The sequence below is a fragment of the Mirounga leonina genome, unplaced genomic scaffold (assembly GCF_011800145.1).
Source record: "Mirounga leonina isolate KUSES-001 unplaced genomic scaffold, KU_Mleo_1.0 Mir_115, whole genome shotgun sequence".
NCBI classification, from domain to species: Eukaryota; Metazoa; Chordata; class Mammalia; order Carnivora; family Phocidae; genus Mirounga; species Mirounga leonina.
The window spans coordinates 34401615-34420873 of NW_023270268.1; the positions used below are offsets into that span (position 1 = coordinate 34401615).

At 37.7% G+C, this 19259-nt stretch overlaps 1 protein-coding gene across 4 annotated transcripts in view; it reads right to left on the minus strand.

Annotated features, from left to right (window-relative positions):
* The window catches only part of PIK3CB (phosphatidylinositol-4,5-bisphosphate 3-kinase catalytic subunit beta), a 204230-nt gene that overhangs the window by 111934 nt on the left and 73037 nt on the right, over positions 1-19259 (minus strand). For 2 of the 4 annotated variants that reach the window (XM_034995764.1, XM_034995750.1), the window contains exons 3-4: positions 5656-5842; positions 255-480 (exon numbers count right to left, since the gene is read on the minus strand). In XM_034995764.1, the coding sequence (XP_034851655.1) occupies positions 255-480; positions 5656-5826 (397 nt within the window). In that variant the 5' untranslated portion in view covers positions 5827-5842. Of the gene's footprint in view, positions 1-254; positions 481-5655; positions 5843-9522; positions 10190-19259 lie in introns of those variants that run through there. The other 2 variants (XM_034995755.1, XM_034995741.1) reach the window with 2 other exon arrangements.

Here is a 19259-nt window from a genome sequence, read left to right on the forward strand (position 1 = left end):
ATAAAGTCACTAGAAAAAGACATACAAAACATATTACCACAGTGTCCCAGGGGTTATCACATTGCTACAGGAATTTAAAACATTTACTCTCAATTTTTACACTTACATTATCTCAGACTGGTTATCAATTTACGAACAAGGATTGATCCTTGAGTCACACTCTACAAAGCAATATCTTTGATCATACTTACTACATGTTTATACATACAACAACAAATATGTAAAGAATTCATACCAAGACGTTTTTAAGTTACCTTTTCCTATCAGGACTCCAATTTTTGAGTCTAATTTTTCCCCTGGGTCACAACTTCTTGTCACTAATTTGAGAACTGGAAGAAAAGGTCTGACATCACAGAGTCTTCTTGTTTCATCTTCAAGTTCCTCATATACAGCAGTTTGATTCACACATGCAAACATATAGGAGTCAATTTCCATAAGGAGGTTAAACATTGGGTAATTGTGAACTTGCTTCCATAACATCTGCAGGAAAAAAAATAAGACACTTTGTGGAACAGAAAAATTTGTTCAAGTGTACAAAGATACATCTACAAGGATACTCACTGCAGCACTCTTTATAAAACTCAAAAACATAGAACAAGCTAAATGTTTAGCAATAAAAGATTGGCTAAATCAATTATAAAGTATTACATATTTGTGAAAATAAAAATACACGGTAACATGGAAAGTTGTCCAAAATATAAGGTTTTTTTTAAAAATACCAACTTACAAGAGAATACAAATAGTATTAACCCATTTTTTCTAAGTAATAGTATAATGCACAAAAAAATGCACTTAAATAAACAAAATTATTAAGTGAATATCTGCTAGACTCATTAAGAAAGAGAGAGAGGACTCAAAATCAGAAATGAAAGAGAAGTTACAACTAACACCACAGAAATACAAAAGATTTTAAGAGACTACTATAAAAAATTGTATGCCAACAAACTAGAAAACCAAAAGAAATAGATAAATTCCTGAAAACATACAATCTTCCAAGACTGAATCAGAAAGAAGCAGATATCTGAACAGACTGATTACCAATAATGAAACTGAATCATTAATATAAAAAACTTGCAACAAAAAAAAATCTAGGGGCACGTGGGTGGCTCAGTCGGCTAAGCATCTGTTTTGGGCTTAGGTCATGATCCCAGGGTCCTGGGATTGAAGCCCCCCCAACCCCCATCAGGCTCCCTGCTCGGCGGGAGCCTGCTTCTCCCTCTCCCTCTGCCCCTCCGCCTGCTTGTGTTCTCTCACTCTCTCTGTCAAATAAATAAATAAAATCTTAAAAAAAAAAAAGTCTAGAACCAGATGGCTGCATTGGTGAATTCCACCAAACATTCAAAAAAGAATGAATATCGGGGGTGCCTGGGTCGCTCAGTTGGTTAAGTGTCTGCCTTCAGCTCAGATCATGATCCTGGAGTCGTGATATCGAGTCCCGCATCAGGCTCCCTGCTCATCAGGGAGTCTGCTTCTCCCTCTGACCACCCCCCCTCTCATGCTCTCTCTCTGTCTCATTCTTTCTCTCTCAAATAAATAAATAAAATCTTTAAAAAAAAAAAAAAGAATGAATATCAGGGTGCCAGAGTGGCTCAGTCAGGAGTAGCATCCAACTCTTGATTTTGGCTCAGGTCATGATCTCAGGGTCGTGCGATCAAGCCCCGCCACAGGCTCCTTGCTGGGCACTGAACCTGCCTAAGACTCTCCCTCTCCAGGAAAAAAAAAAAAAAAAGAGTATCAATCCTTTTCTTTTTTTTTTCAAAGATTTCATTTATTTATTTATTTGATAGAGAGTGCACACACGAGCCTGCAAGTGAGGAAAGAAGCACAGGGAGAGGGAGAGAAATGAGCGCAGGGCCCGACCTCACAACCCTGAATCATGACCTATGGCCAAATCAAGAGTCAGACACTTTTTTTTTTTTTTAAGATTTTATTTATTTATTTGACAGAGAGAGACACAGTGAGAGAGGGAACATAAGCAGGGAGAGTGGGAGAGGGAGAAGCAGTCTCCCTGCCGAGCAGGGAGCCCAATGTGGGGCTCGATCCCAGGACCCTGGGATCATGACCTGAGCCGAAGGCAAATGCTTAACGACTGAGCCACCCAGGTGCCCCAAGAGTCAGAAACTTAACTGACTGAGCCACCAAGGCACCCTTCAATCCTTTTCAAACTTATCCAAAAAAAAGAAGAGGAAGGAATGCTTCCAAATTCATTCTACAAGGCCAGCATTACTCTGATACCAAAACCAGACAAAGACATTACAAAAAAAAGAAAATTACATACCAGTATGACCAATGAACATAGGTGCAAAAATCTTCAACAAAATATTAGCAATGCAAATTCAACAAGACATTAAAAGGATCATTCACCACAATCAGGTGGGAAATATTTCAGGGATGCAAAGATGGTTCATTATCCACAAATCCATCAACATGATATAATACCATTTACAAAATGAAAGATAAAAACCATCTAATCATCTCAGTAGATGCAGAAAAAGCATTTGACAAATTCTAAATTTGTTCGTGTTAAAAACTCTCAAAAAGGTGGGAACAGAGAAAATACACTTCAACATAATAAAGCCATCTATGACAAACCCATGGCTAACATACTTAAGGTGAAAAGCTGAAAGCTTTTGCTCTAAGATCAGGAACAAGACAAAAATGTCTACTCTCCATACCTTTATTCAACATATAGTACTAGAGACCCAGTCACAGCAATCAGACAAAAAGAAAAAGCGTCCAGGGCGCCTGGGTGGCTCAGTTGGTTAAGCGACTGCCTTCGGCTCAGGTCATGATCCTGGAGTCCTGGGATCGAGTCCCACATCGGGCTCCCTGCTCAGCAGGGAGTCTGCTTCTCCCCCTGACCCTCCCCACTCTCATGCTCTCTCTATCTCATTCTCTCTCTCAAATAAATAAATAAAATCTTTAAAAATAATAATAATAATAATAGAAAAAGAGAAAAAGCATCCAAATTGTTAAGGAAGTAAAACTGTCACTATTTGCAGAAGACATGATACTGTATATAAAAAACCCTAAAGATTCCACAAAAAAATATTAGAATAAATGAATTCCATAAAGTTGCAGAATACAAAATTAATATACAAAAACCTATTGTTTCTATACACTAACAGAGAAATGAAAACAATGCCATTTACAAATACAAAAAAAACCCCTAGCCTTATGTTAAGTAAAAAAGTCAGAGAAAGACAAATACCATATGATTTCACTTATATGTAGAATCTAAAAAACGAAACAAACAAAAACAGAAACTAATAAATACAAAGAATAAACTAATGGTTGCCAGAGGAGAGGAGGATGGGGGAAAGGTGAAACAGGTGAAGGGGATTAAGAGGTCAAAATACCAGTTATAAAATAAATAAATCATAGAGATGAAAAGTACAGCAGAAAGAATACAGTCAATAATATTGGAATAACTTTGTATAGTGACAGACGGTAACTACACATATCATGGTGAACATTTCATAATGTATATAAATGTTGAATCACTAGTTTGTACACCTGAAAGTAATATAATATTGTATGTCAACTCTACTTCAATTTTTTTAAAAGTATCTATGAAGATGTCCATATTTACCTTATGAACATAAATAACTTCTAATTAGAAAAAAATAGAAAATTCCAAGTATGTACCATTACCCCTTTACAAAATTTATATTATTTTTCCTGCATTCTTTTCTATTCACCAAGGTTATCTTCATTAATTAACACTGCCCTGTCAGAAGAAGCAGACATATACCCAAAAAAATTGAAAGCAGGGACTCAAACAGATACCTGTACACCAATGTTCATAGTAACATTATTCACAACGGCCAAAAGACTGACACAACAAAAATACCTATCAAGAGATGAACAGATAAACAAAATGCAGCATATCCTAACAATGGAATATTACTAAGTCTTAAAAAGGAATGAAATTTGGATTCATATTACAATATGGATGACCTTTGAAAATATTATGGTAGGTAAAATAAGTCAGACACAAAAGGACAACTATTGTGTGATTCCACTTTTATAAGGTAGCTGGAATAGACAAATTCCTAGAGACAGAAACTAGAATAGGGACTACCACAGGGACTTGGAAAAGAAAGTTTATTATTTAATGAGAAGAGAGTTTGTGTTTCTGTATAGAGCTGATGGTTGGGCAATACTGTGAATGTATTTAATACCACAGAATTATGCACCTAAAAAATTATTCTTATGGTAAACTTCACGTTGTGTATGTTTTACAATTAAAAGAATGGAGGGCATGAATGATTAATCCAGCTTCAGGTGCAGCCACAGACATCCATACTTGTCACTGGTGACTATAAAAATAAGTACTCTCTGAACCTTGGGATACCTAAAATAATTTTCTTTTTTTTTTTTTTCTACTCCAGGGATCATGCAGTTTTAGAATTCTCATGTCTCCCGAAAGAAGAAGCTTGGAAAAGAGTTAAGAGGCTGTCCAAAGTCAAGAACTTTAAAATGGTTTGTCATAAATACTTTTTCTTAAAAATATCATAGCCCCTGATTTTCATATTGGGTTCAGCTATTTGGAAAACATTAAAGAGAAAGTTTAGCAAAATAATTTCATTTACATTTCATAGTACTCGCAAATCAATACCACTCGCCAATTCATGTGAAAAAATAATCCAACAAAAGAAGCAAGCCTTGTTATGTAGAAGTAGTTGCTTCCAAACTGATGGTTACTAGAAGGGAGATGGTTGGGGGTGATGGGTGAAATAGGTGATGGGGATTAAGGAGTACAGAGTGCACTTGTAGTGATGAGCACAGGGTATTGTATGCAACTGTTGCATCACTATATTGTACACCTGAAACTAATATTACACTGTACATTAACTAACTAGAATTTAAATTAAAACTTAAAAAGAGGGGCGCCTGGGTGGCTCAGTCGTTAAGCGTCTGCCTTCGGCTCAGGTCATGATTCCAGGGTCCTGGGATCAAGCCCCGCATCGGGCTCCCTGCTCAGTGGGAGGCCTGTTTCTCCCTCTCCCTCTCCCCCTGCTTGTGATCCTGCTCTCGCTGTGTCTCTCTCTGTCAAATAAATAAATAAAACCTTAAAAAAAATAAAAATAAAAAATATAAAAAATAAATAAAACTTAAAAAGAAAAAAGAAAAAAAAAAAGAATTTGCTTCCAAAGGAGGGCATGTTATTCACTACTGGGGGAAAACTTTTTCTTCCACATAATCACCATGAAAAGTAGTGGGGGTATGGAGGGAAGAAGAGGAAGGAAAAGGAGAGAAGAAAAAACCAACCAAAAATCACATACAGAAAAAGTATGACAAGTTCAAAGATAGTATTTAAAAAGATTTAAACTCTAAACTTTGACAATGTCAAATTCCTTTAAACCACCTGAATAAACATTTCACACTAACATAATTTTTCTTAATTCAGGTATCACATATGGATTAAAAGTGAGAGTGAGAAAAAAAAAGTGAGAGTGAGAATTACCTTTTATACATCTACAAAAGACAAAGCATATATCAAATCTTTAAAATGTAGGGAGGACCTAAAGGTTCATTTTCCCTCAAATTGACCATATGATTTACATTAATAAAATTTTCTGTAATAGAATAACATCTTCCCCTAAGTGATACAGTAAGCTACATTTATAAAAATTCCACCTATTAACATACCTGTTTAATATAGGAAATGGTAGCTTCCCGAGGAACCTCCAACTGAATATAAATCCCAGTGGGCAAAAGGAAATCCACAGGTATGGAGCCATCAGATGCTAACTGTGAATCCACTGCCCAGATGTCAAGGATGTCTGCCATAGCAGGAGGCATTATGAAACTGAAGCACATTCATAACCATGGGGCCCTAGAAATTATTAAGTAAAACTTAGTGAAACAGAAAATTAGCCAAATCTTATACTAAAATATGATAAAGCCCACCAATCCATAATTAGTCTTTGGATTTCAATATAGCCAATAATAAGGTGGCTAATTAAAGATTAAGCCACCAGAAATAAATTACTTAAAAACACTTTCGGTTATCATTACATGTATTTTATATATATATATAAATACACACACCGCACTAACTCAAATTCAACAAAAGTATATCACATGTGAAAAATGAAAGATTTGGGGCGCCTGGGTGGCTCAGATGGTTAAGCGTCTGCCTTCGGCTCAGGTCATGATCCCAGGGTCCTGGGATCGAGTCCTGCATTGGGCTCTCTGCTCCTTGGGAGCCTGCTTCTCCCTCTGCCTCTCTCTCTCTGTCTCTCATGAATAAATAAATAAAATCTTTAAAAAAAAAAAAAAGAAAAGAAAAATGAAAGATTTAAAGATTAGAGGTTTCTAAGAAATTCAGTTAACCACTCAACAGGTGACTGTCTCCAGATTTTACTTAAATAATAAAAAAAATAATATTGGCTTCTTTGGCTGAGTTCTTCTCTGCAAACTCTAATGAAAACAGCAGTCAAGAGGGCCTTCTTTCAAATATAATTTCCTATCTGGGCGCCTGGGTGGCTCAGTTGGTTGAGCATCTATCCAACTCTTGATTTCGGCTCAGATCATGATCTTGGGGTCATCCAATCAGGCCCTGTGTCGGGCTCCATGCTCAGTGAGGAGTCTGCTTGAGCTTCTCTCCCTCTCCCTCTAACCCCTCCCCCCTCCAGATGTGCACTCTTTTTTTTTTTTTTTTTTTTTTAATTTATCAATCTCGGGCACCTGGGTGGCTCAGTCGTTAAGCAGCTGCCTTCAGTTCAGGTCATGATCCCGGGGTCCTGGGATCGAGCCCCACATCGGGCTCCCTGCTCAGTGGGAAGCTTGCTTCTCCATCTCCCACTCCCCCTGCTTGTGTTCCCTCTCTTGCTATCTCTCTCTCTGTCAAATAAATAAAATCTTTAAAAAAAAAAAATTATCATTCTCATGTACAAAATGTCTTGAACTTATAGTCTCATGACCCACCACCTGAGAATTAAAAACACCAAATCCCTCAACCCAGCTGGCAAGGGCCTTTGTGCTATGTTTCTGGCCTAATTTCCTTTACTTGTCCTATTACTGTATTGCCTAGGCCTTTGTACCACAAAGGCTATCAACCTGCTGTTAGAACTATGTTCATACAAACGTTGACACTCCTGGAATCAAACCCCTATTCCAACAAATGTACCCCTCAACTGAGCCTTGAAGACTTCCTTGAGAGCTTCCTTCAAGAAAGCATAACAATAACAGTGGGAAGAACATGGGCACTCAATTAAGCCAAGATTTAAATCCCATTTACTGAAAGAATGAAAGTATCACATCAAAAGAGACAAAAGTCAACTTGAAGCATTTCTGAGCATCAAAAATACTCATGACATCCATGGATTGAAACATCAAATATATACAAATGAGTGACTAAATAATAAAAGGAAACAAATAAATCGTTTACTGATCACCACTGCAGATTGCTAAGACCAACTTACTATTTTGAAAATTGATAAAAAATGGGGAAGTAAATCAAACATGTTTTGACCAGCTTATACCAAATATTGCAGGGTAACCAAATGAATGATGAGGGTAAGGTTTTTTTTCTTGATTTTTAGACAATTTTAGTTCATAAACACAAAAAGAATGATAAAATTAGAAAACCACCATTGTGCAACCTCTAATGAAGCAATGAATCTAGGCAAGAATGCATAATTAATGGATGCTAAAAAGTTTACAAAATAAAGTGAAAGGATGATGAGGAACTTTATAATGAACATTATCAGGTTGACACTATCTAAATCCTGTGAATAATCCAGACATATGCCTCCTCCTGTAATGCAAACAGAAGTACTAACCACAACCTATAGAATATGGTTGATTTTAAAAAACAAAAAACCTGAATTTAATCAAGACTCTAGATCTGACTTATCAGTTTACAAGAAATAGGAAAATAGCGAAAGGAATTAAAGCCTTCAAAAGCATCAGTCAAGTCCCCAATGAATCATCAATAAAAAAAGTAATCAACGACAACAAAACAAGCTAATCAACAACAAGAAGAGAAAAAAAGAGAATGGTGCAAAGACTGTTAACAAACACTCAGGAGGGTCACCTGGGTGACTTAGTTGGTTAAGCGTAGTACTCTTGATTTCGGACCAGGTCATGATCTCACAGTTCTAAGATCAAGCCCTGCCTCAGTTCTGTGCTGGGGGTGGAACAGCCTTATCCAACATTATTTCACCAAATCAGCTATAAAAACCTATCTTTAAAACAAACTGGGAGGGGTGCCTGGGTGGCTCAGTCGTTAATCATCTGCCTTCGACTTGGGTCATGATCACAGGGTCCTCTCCCACTCCCCCTGCTTGTGTTCCTTCTCTCGCTTTGTCTCTGTCAAATAAATAAATAATCTTTTTTAAAAATAAATAAAACAAACTGGGAAATTTAAATATGAATTAGATGATTTTAAGGAAATACTGTTACATTTGTGAGGTATAATAATGGTCTGTTGGTGGGGCGCCTGGCTGGCTCAGTTAATGGAGAATGTGACTGTTGATCGTGGGGTTGAGTTCAAACCCCACATTTGGTGTAGAGATTACTTAACAATGGGATCTTAATAGATAAAAAAACAGATCTATCTACATGCTGCCTACAAGAGACTCATTTTAGATTTAAAGACACCTGCAAATTGAAAATGAGGAGATGGAGCACAACCTATCATGTTAATGGATGTCAAAAGAAAGCTGGAGAGCGAGCTCAGGCAGGGAGAGGATCAGAGGGAAAGAGCAGAGGGAGAGAGCAGAGGGAAAGAGCAGAGGAAGAGGGAGAAGCAGACACCCTGCTAGGCAGGGAGCCCAATACAGTGCTGGATCCCAGGACCCTGAGATCATGGGCTAAGCCGAAGGCAGATACTTAACCAACTGAGCCACCCAAGTGCCCCGAAACTGGTCCACTTTTTTAAACCATACACAAAAATAAATTCAAAATGGATGAAAGACTTTAGTGTGAGACAGGAAACCATCAAAATCCTAAAGGAGAACACAGGCGACAACCTCTCTGACCTTGGCTGTAGCAACTTCTTATTAGACACATCACCACAGGCAAGGGAAACAAAAGCAAAAAAACTATTAGGACTTCATCAAGATAAAAAGCTTCTGCACAGTGAAGGAAACAATCAACAAAACTAAAAGGCAGTTAAAGAATGGGAGAAGATATTTGCAAATGACATATTGATAAAGGGTTAGTATCCAAGATCTACTAAGAACTTACCAAACTCAACACCCAGAAAACAAATAACCCAGTTAAGAAATGGGCAGAAGACATGAAGACATTTTTCCAAAGAAGACATCCAGATGGCTAACAGGTACATGAAAAGATGCTCAACATCACTCATCATCAAGGAAATACAAATCAAAACCACAATGAGATACCATCTCACACCTGTCAGGATGGCTAAAATTAACAACACAGGGAACAACAGGGGTTGGCAAGGATGAGGGAAACTGCATTCCCTGAACATTCCAGCCTTTACTGATTCCTCTCCTAACTCTTACACCTCTTATAATCTGGACCCATTACACTGACACTTACACAGGCCCTGACTCTTTCCCATGTGCCAGTCTTGTTTCTGTAGGCAGGACAGTGCACTGATGAAAGACTGTGGTCTCAGAATCCAACAGCTTACTTGTGAGAGCTGGTTCCATCCCTCACTGGCTGAAAGATCTTGAGCAAATCACGTATCTTCTCCCTACTTAAGTTCCCTTATCTGCAAAATGATGAAATCAACAGTAACTACCTTAGAGCACATAGTTATAAAAACTGAATAACTCCTGGAACTTAGTAATCCAATATAAGTATTTGCTTATTTTTAATTTTTATTCAAAAGCCCTAAGTTCTTTTGAGCTATGAGTTATATATTTTCAACTACTTTCATTTCCCTAAAAGTGATCAGCACATAGTAGCCATTTAGTAATTGTTTAATGAACTTAAGAAAAACATTATCATCCCTACTCCTACAATTAAAAAAGAAAATCACAGGACAATAAAAAAATCTAAAACAGCTAACGGTGAGTTCTTACTCTGTGCCAGCATTCTAGTAACTTCTTTACGTGCATTTCTATATTTTATCCTTACTACCATCCTATGGTAATATTACTATTCCTTGAGAAACTTAAAGAGGTTGAGATCTCATAGCTACCAAGTGGCAGCCCTGGATCTGAACTTGGGTCTAACTGTAGAGTGTGAGCCCTACACAACCCTCTGCATAACAAAGTACCAGAAAAACGTCTGATACATTAACCACAATAAACCACATTATGTTAACTATAAGCTTCTTGAGGGCTTGCCCCATGCTTTTATTTTTGCTTTCTTCCCCCCATGCTTTTTAAAGTACTGTCTCTTACCACAGTGTATGGAGAAGTTATTATACTTGGGCACTCTGAACTGATATTTTTATAAAGATTTATTTTTATTTTTATTTATTTGACAGAGAGCGCACAAGCAGGGAGAGTGGCAGACAGAGGGAGAGGGAGAAACAGGCTCCCCGCTGAGCAGAGAGCCCGACGCGGAATTCGATCCCAGGACCCTGGGACCACGACACGAGCCAAAGGCAGACGCTCAACAGACTGAGCCACCCAGGCGCCCTAACCTGATACTTTTATAAACATGAACAAACTACACAAAGTTACTACAGATGTCATTAACAGTCACTGGTCCCAGGGGCGCCTAGGTGGCTCAGTCGTTAAGCATCTGCCTTCGGTTCGGGTCATGATCCCAGGGTCCTGGGATCGAGCCCCACATCGGGCTCCCTGCTCCACGGGAAGCCTGCTTCTCCTTCTCCCACTCCCCCTGCTTGTATTCCCTCTCTCGCTGTGTCCCTCTCTCTCAAATAAATAAATAAAATCTTAAAAAAAAAAAAAAAAAAACAGTCACTGGTCCTGGAATAGCTTTAGTTACATCACTGCAGAACAGACTTTGGAGACTGTCTTTAGAAAAGGTGCTTTTCAATCTTGCAAATAGCAGGTGTTCAAGAAAATGTGCTACACCAAATTATAAAGACCATGCTTTGCCTATATTCATTACCACCACACAAAGATGGGAGAAAGCCACCTCCCTGAACACCAAGCACAGCATATATGACATGAATCAGTAATTTGCAACAAAAGCTGAGAGAGGAAAAACCAAAGTTTCCATTTAAAACAGAGAAGGGTTTATGAAACATCAGCCACCTGTAACACAATTACAATCATGATAAACCTGTACATGCCCCTACTTTCAGCATAGATTTTTTATTTTTGGCAAGACTCACAACTGAAACCAAATCACCTAATGAATAACAATAGCAATAAAGGAACATGAAACTATAAAAACAAAACCTCTATTATCTCACCCTTACCAGATAGCTGGAAATGCTGAGGCTTCCTCAGGCCTGAAGCCCAGAAGAGCAATCTTTTCAAAGAGACTGCACCTCACACCACCATATGGCATTAACTGCCCAGTTACAAAATTATGAACTTCTGGGGGTATTGGAGGAAAAAGCACTATGGTAGATTTAAGAATTTTTTGATGAAGTAGTTATAACTAAAATGAATTACAAGAATGAATTCATGGGCCCCTACCTTCCTTCCTTTCTAGATCTGTTGCTCAACACCCTCACACATCCTAGACTTAATCCTGCCACCCCAAACCACTAATACTTGCCAGCATATCCCATACTCTCTCTTACCTCCTACCTTAACCATCATTCCCTCTCCCTAAGATGGCCTTATCTATATATCTCCTGATCAACTCTTATTCTTCTGGACTCTTGGAATCCTTCCCTAATACTCCTGTGCACCCAAGCACCAGGGCATACCTATGTCAAAGCGGGAGCACACTGCACTGAAGGTCGTTGCTTACAAACAGCTCCCAACTTCCTATTATTCCCACCTCTTTATTTGCAGCTTTGACACATATTATGGTCTCAGTAAATATTTACACATGGCTAAATGAATTAGTGAATGAGTGAAACAAATTCTATGGAAGTCACTTAGTAGAATAATTATACTGGATAATTAAAAATGTGATTTAAATCATTCTTAACAGGAAAAATTTATGTGGCCTTCAATGTAGTCTCTCAGTGCCTAGTCTAAGAAAATTCCATAAACAGCCCACAAAGGTGACATCTTTACATGAAGTCATGGTAATATCTACCATTACACAGATAAAATGCCATAACACATATAGATTTCCTATAACTCAAATTAAAAAAACTGAAATGATTTAATTCAGATATTAATTAAGTCTATTTGCACATGGCTTTACAAAAATCTCAGTCTATATTTCATAGCAGATGTACCTTTCCATAAAAGAGTAAATCAGAAAAGTATTAACAAATACACAGAATTCTGATAGCATCATCACTTGCAATGGATCAAGCTTCACCTGATATCACTTGGTCTCCAATCCACACATTCCTGTCATGTGAAAGGAACATGAAATATATCTTACCTATAACCTAAGCACTGCATTCCCACCATACAGCAACCCAGTAACATTATAGGCATTTCCTCCAAAAAATGATGCATTTTCAACTAATGTTTAACTATAGAATGGCTTATTCCCATAAAATGCCATCTATTAAATTTAGACAGACTGGAGAACTTCCATGACGTCAAGGGATAACCATTATTTTTAATATAGAGAAAAAGAATATAGAATTTCACTTCAGAAAAATTCACTAAGCTCCATATTTATGTTTTTGTATTTTTCTATAACTACGCTATATTTCACAACAGAAATATTTAGAAACATTTAAATAAATTAAATGTTTAAAAGTGGCAAAATAAGTTGCCAAGTATTTTTCTCGTGCCACCTCAAAATGTATTGAAAAGGAAAGTTTAATCATTTAGCTTTACAGTTAATCATGCTCTTTGCTTCCTAAAGGAACAAACACACCAATCTCCAAAATTAATTCCTTGATCTTCAATTTCAAGGGCAAAATCCTCACTTTCAAATGTCAACTGATTCAAAAAGATTCCAATGATTCAGCAAGATAATAAAGATGCTTGTTAAGCAATACTAGGTTTAAAGAAAGACTTAGAAATGTTTTTCTCAACCAGGAGTAAATTATCAAAAGGGAATACTGCAAGGTTACAACCACGTCCACTAATTTCTACCATAATAGTCATATTAATAATTCACTAATAACTGAGTTAGACTGTTGTCATACTTTATAAACTCTCAGGTAGAAGGGCACCTGGCTGGCTCAGTCAGAAGAGCATGAACTTTTCCCCCCCCCCTTAAAATAGGCTCCACACCCAACGTGGGACTTGGAACTCATGACCCTGAGAGATCAAGAGCTCCATGCTCTATAACTGAGCCAAAGAGGTGCCCTGAGCAAGGAACTCTCAATCTCAAGGTTTTGAGTTCAAGCCCCATGTTGGGCACAGAGCCTACTTAAAACAAACAAACAAACAAACACAAAAACCAAAAACCAAAAAACAAAAAAACAACCCACTCAGGTAGATATATGGTATATAATTACAGCATAACATGTAGGTTGTACTTGTGTGTCACTTTAATAAAAGCACTTTTAATTAGGCCAATGCTCAAGGTTTTCAAGTACTTTAAGCTAAATACTACCTAGAAGAATGGTTTTCAATCTTCTCATATTCCATACTCTTCTTTAAACAAGTATTACACCAACACTTTAAAAATCTGAAATGAAACTATTCATATAACTTACATACATGTACCGAATTTAAAAAAAAAACAAACACCTGTATAATGTCCTAGCTGTAACATAAAAGGAGAAATAAAAGAAAATAATAAAGCTTCTCTCAATATGTAAATACTTGGACATGACCAAACCTCTGCTTAATGAAGCAGTCAGGTTTGCCTCTATACAAACTGGCAGATATGACAACTACAAATGCAGACTAATCCAGATGTGTTGTAGTGATGAGCAAATAGTACAAATGCTGGTCACTGGTGTCACAGATTTTCCAAATCTTTATCTTTCAATGTTAATATTTTGAAATCATGTAAAAAATACTTTGTATTATATTTTTATGTAATACAGAGTTAAGATCTCAGCTCAGATAATAATAGAGTTTTCACCTACATTAGTATCTGGAAGAAAATTCAAAAACTGTGTTGTACTTGAGACATTTTTTCGTTGTAGAAGACTGTCTTATGCATTGCAGGATATCCAGTAATCCATTACCTACTAATAAGTAGCACCTCCCCCAGTCATTGTATCAACAAATACAACAAAATCACCTGTTACAAATTTCAAAAACATAGGAGGGAGGTTACTGTCCACTTTCAGAACCACTGCTCTAGGACAGTTCCTATTAAGGACAGTTCCTATTATTTCTCAAAGTAGTAATGACCTAGAAATGGACTTTTTTTTTTTTTTAAGATTTTATTTTTTGAGAGAGAAAGAGGGAGCATGAGCAGGGTGAGGGGGCAGAAGGAGAGGGAGAGGGACAAGCAGATTCCCTGCTGAGCGAGGAGCCTGACTCGGGGCTGAATATGAGGACCCTGAGATTACGACCAACTGAGCCACCCACGCTCCCCAACCTAGAAATGTTTCTATCTAGACCTAATTATACTCCGTATTTAAAATAGTAATGAACACAATTTATCATACATTTCTACTGGCAAACCAATGGTGTTTCTTGTATTTGGCTATGTTGTCTTTGGCTAATTCTTGAAGGGTAAAAGAAGCTCAAGTAAAGAAAACTTTAGCCCCTTAAACAATCAGAGGAATATAAGGCCAGTATGACTAGCTCTTAATTTTCATGACTCTTAGTAAACAAACTTAGAGATGGAGTGGTCAAACTAAACCCACAGGGTAACTGGTAGCTCTTCAGAACATCATACACAACACTGTACATACGTACTGAGAGAGGGGGCATACTTACAAAATGTGCTCTGCTGTTACTAAAACAGCATGTCCTTTGTCAGACTAAAACTGTCACATGGTTGCTAAACAAATGAAGTTAACAAACCAAATGCTAACAGATAAATCTTTTGCAGAGATATTTTGAAAAAAATATGGCTACAGATTCAAATATAAAGTATATCTGGTTCCTATTTCCCTTTGTCACCCTTATTTCATAGGGAGCACCACACACAAGAGTCAAGCCTAAGAATTAACTCAAGACTTTCCATTTGGGGGGCGCCTGGGTGGCTCAGTCGTTTAGCGTCTGCCTTTGGCTAGGGTCATGGTCCCAGGGTCCTGGGATAGAGCCCCGCATTGGGCTTCCTGCTCAGCGGGAAGCCTGCTTCTCCCTCTCCCACTCCCCCTGCTTGTGTTCCCTCTCTCGCTGTGTCTCTCTCTGTCAAATAAATAAAATCTTTAAAAATAAATAACATTTTTGGTAGATTATATTAACTATAAATTTTATTTCAATATAGTACAAGTATTACAAAATATGCTACAAAAAAGGGATGTGAGGGTTGCCTGGGTGGCTCAGTAGGTTAAGCATGCAACTCTTGATCTCAGCTCAGGTCTTGATCTCAGGGTTGTGAGTTCAAGCCCTGCACTGGGCTCCACGCTGGGCGTGGATCCTACTTAAAAAAAAAAAAGATTTGAGTCCAACAGGATTTAAAATCACTGGTACAAAGTTCATCAAGGTTCTTTATATGTACTGTCAAACTTTCTAGAAAGATATTTTCTAGAAGTCTTTACCAATTTGTATTCCCACTACATTGATGGATGTACATAGTATCAATTAACAGAATTGTAATACAAGTTTTTAATTTTAGTCAATTATCCAAAGGCAAAAAAAAGTTCTTGTGAGTTAAACTGCATTTTTCTGATTACTTATAAAATCAAACTTTATTTTACTGAAATTTGAATTTCTGTATGTGTTTGGTCACACTAGTGTAATTTATAGATGTTTCACTTAAACATTAATAGTCTTTTTACTGCAGAGTAAATAACCATGTATAGTCTTTTTACAGCAGAGTAAATAATAACTATGTGAAAATGTTAGAATTATGAATCATAGTTTTATTAACCTGTTGCTTATCTTAGACTTTGTTATTTTTACTTTTTTTTTTTAAAGATTTTATTTATTTATTTGACAGAGAGAGACACAGTGAGAGAGGGAACACAAGCAGGGAGAGTGGGAGAGGGAGAAGCAGGCTTCCCGCTGAGCGTAGAGCCCAATGTGGGGCTCGATCCCAGGACCCTGGGACCATGACCTGAGCCGAAGGCAGACGCTTAACGACTGAGCCACCCAGGCGCCCCAGACTTTGTTACTTTTAATACGTTAAGGTATACTATCCAAGTAAACTGAACACTTCGGTATCTTAGAGAATATTTGCTTTGAGAATAATTCTTACATGATAAAACAGAGCACTGAGGGAAACCTGCCTGGCTCAGTCCATACAGAATGAAACTCTGGGTCTCAGGGTTTTGAGTTTGAGCCCCAGGCTGGGTGTAGACAGTATGTAAAAAAATCTTTAGGGGCGGGCGCCTGGGTGGCTCAGATGGTTAAGCGACTGCCTTCAGCTCAGGTCATGATCCCAGGGTCCTGGGATCGAGTCCCGCATCGGGCTCCCTGGCCTTGGGAGCCTGCTTCTCCCTCTGCCTCTCTCTCTCTCTCTCTCATGAAAAAATAAATAAAATCTTTAAAAATAAATAAGTAAATAAAATCTTTAGGGGCACCTCGGTGGCTCAGTCAGTTGGGTGTCAGACTCTTGAGTTCAGCTCAGGTCATGTTCTCAGGTTTGTGAGATCGAGCCCTGGGGGTCAGGCTCTACACTCCACGGAGAGTCTGAGATTCTTTCCCGCTGCCCCTATCCCACTCATGCATGGCACATTCTCTCTCTCTAAAATAAATAAATAAATCTTTAATAAAATTCTTTAAAAATATATAAATACATTATTTTTTTAGTTTCAAGGTTTTAAATTCCACTTAGTTAACATATTGTGTAATATCAGTTTCAAATAAAATCTTTTTTAAAAAATAGAGCACTTAAATCTCCATACACTTAAATTTTAGACACTTAACTCTCCAAACACTTAAATCTCCATAATAAAATCCTGCTTTCTAAGAAAAAAGAGTTTCAAACACATTCCAATTTCAAATACTCGTCTAAAGTAAGTTTAAATTAACTAGAGCTTATCAGTTAATGGAATGCCCTAAGCAGGTTTCACAGAATGCTAACATATCTATTTGTCATTCATGTTACATTAGAAATGATGAGAAACTGTATTTTTTCAATTTTAATTGTACTGCTGCCATTATTTTTTCCTTTAAAAAAAATTCCAGCTGCGCCTGGATGGCTCAGTCATTAAGCATCTTTGGCTCAGGTCATGATCCCAGGGTCCTGGGATCGAGCCCCGCATCGGGCTCCCTGCTCCACGGAAACCTGCTTCTCCCTCTCCCACTCCCCCTGCTGTGTTCCCTCTCTTGCTGTGTCTGTCAAAAAAAAAAAAAAAATTCCATTCACAGCATACTCTGGGTACTAACAGAATCACGATTCAAGAGACATTCTGGTTTTGTTTGGAAAATATTACACATAGATCAATGGAATAGAATAGATAACCCAGAAGTAAACCCACAATTATATAGTCAATTAATCTTCGACAAAGGAGGAAAGAATATACAATGGGAAAAAGTCTCTTCAACAAATGGTATTGGGAAAGCTGGACAGCTACATGCAAAAGAATGGAATTGGACCGCTTTCTTATACCATACACAAACATAAATTCTCAAAATGGATTAAGGACCTAAATGTGAGACCTGAAACCATAAAAATCCTCGAAGAGAGCATGGGCAGTAATTTCTCTGACATCAGCTGTAGCAACATTTTTCTAGACATGTCTCCAGAGGGCAAGGGAAATAAAAGCAAAAAATAAACTATTGGGACTACATCAAAATATGCACAGCAAAGGAAACAACAGCAAAACTAAAAGGCAACCTGCAGAACGGAAGTAGGTATTTGCAAATGACATATGTGATAAAAGGTTAGTATATTCTACTCTATAAAGAACTTATACAAGGGCGCCTGGGTGGCTCAGTTGGTTAAGCGACTGCCTTCGGCTCAGGTCATGATCCTGGAGTCCCTGGATCGAGTCCCGCATCGGGCTCCCTGCTCGGCAGGAAGTCTGCTTCTCCCTCTCCCACTCCCCCTGCTTGTGTTCCCTCTCTCGCTGTGTCTTTCTCTGTCAAATAAATAAATAAAATCTTTAAAAAAAAAAAAAAAAGAACTTATACAAGTCAACACCCAAAAAACAAATAACCCAATTAAAAAATGGGCAGAAGACATGAACATTTCTCCAAAGAAGACCTACAGATGACCAACAGACACATGAAAGATGCTCAACATCACTCATCATCAGGGAAATGCAAATCATAACTACAATGAGATATCACCTCATACCTGTCAGAATGGCTGAAATCAAAACACAAGAAATAACAAGTGTTGATGAGGATGTGGAGAAAAAGGAAACCTCGTGCACTGCTGGTGGGAATGCAAACTGGTCCAGGCACTCAGAAACCCCTAACTGGTACAGAGGATCCTCAAAATATTAAAAATAGAACTACCCTATGATCCAGTAATCACACTACTGGGTGTTCACCCAAATAATACAAAACCACCAAGTGAAAGAAATACATGCACCCCTATGTTTATAGCAGCATTATTTACAATAGCCAAGATATGGAAACAGTCCAAGTGTCCACTGATAGATGAATGGATAAAGAAGAGATGGTATGTGTGTGTGTATAGTATACACACACACACACACACACACAATAGAATACTATTCAGCCATAAGAGAATGAAATCTTGCCATTTGCAACAACATGGATGGATCTAGATAGCATAATACTAAACAAAATATGTCAGTCAGAGAAAGACATATGCCATATGATTTCACTCATGTGTGGAATTTGAGAAACAAAACAAATGAGCAAAGGAAATAAAAGAGAGAGAGAGAAACAAACCACGAAAAAGACTCTTAACTACAGAGAACAAACTGGTTACCAGAGGGGAGGTGGGTAGATGGGTGAAGTAGGTGACGGGGATTAAGCGGAGTGCACTTGCTGAGATGTGCACTGGGTGATGTATGAAATTGTTGAATCACTATTTGTACAAAATTCAAACACCAACACTGTATGTTAACTATACTGGAATAAAAATTAAATTACATTTTTTCAAAAACTGCAATGTATCCCAAAATTTATGGAAAACATCAAACTACAGGGTACTCTACAATTCATACCATTTACCCTACATTTTCCTTACACCTTCCAATGATAGCCACTGAACAAATAATGTTTGAAACCAGCTACATTGGGGCACCTGGCTGACTCAGTCAGTAG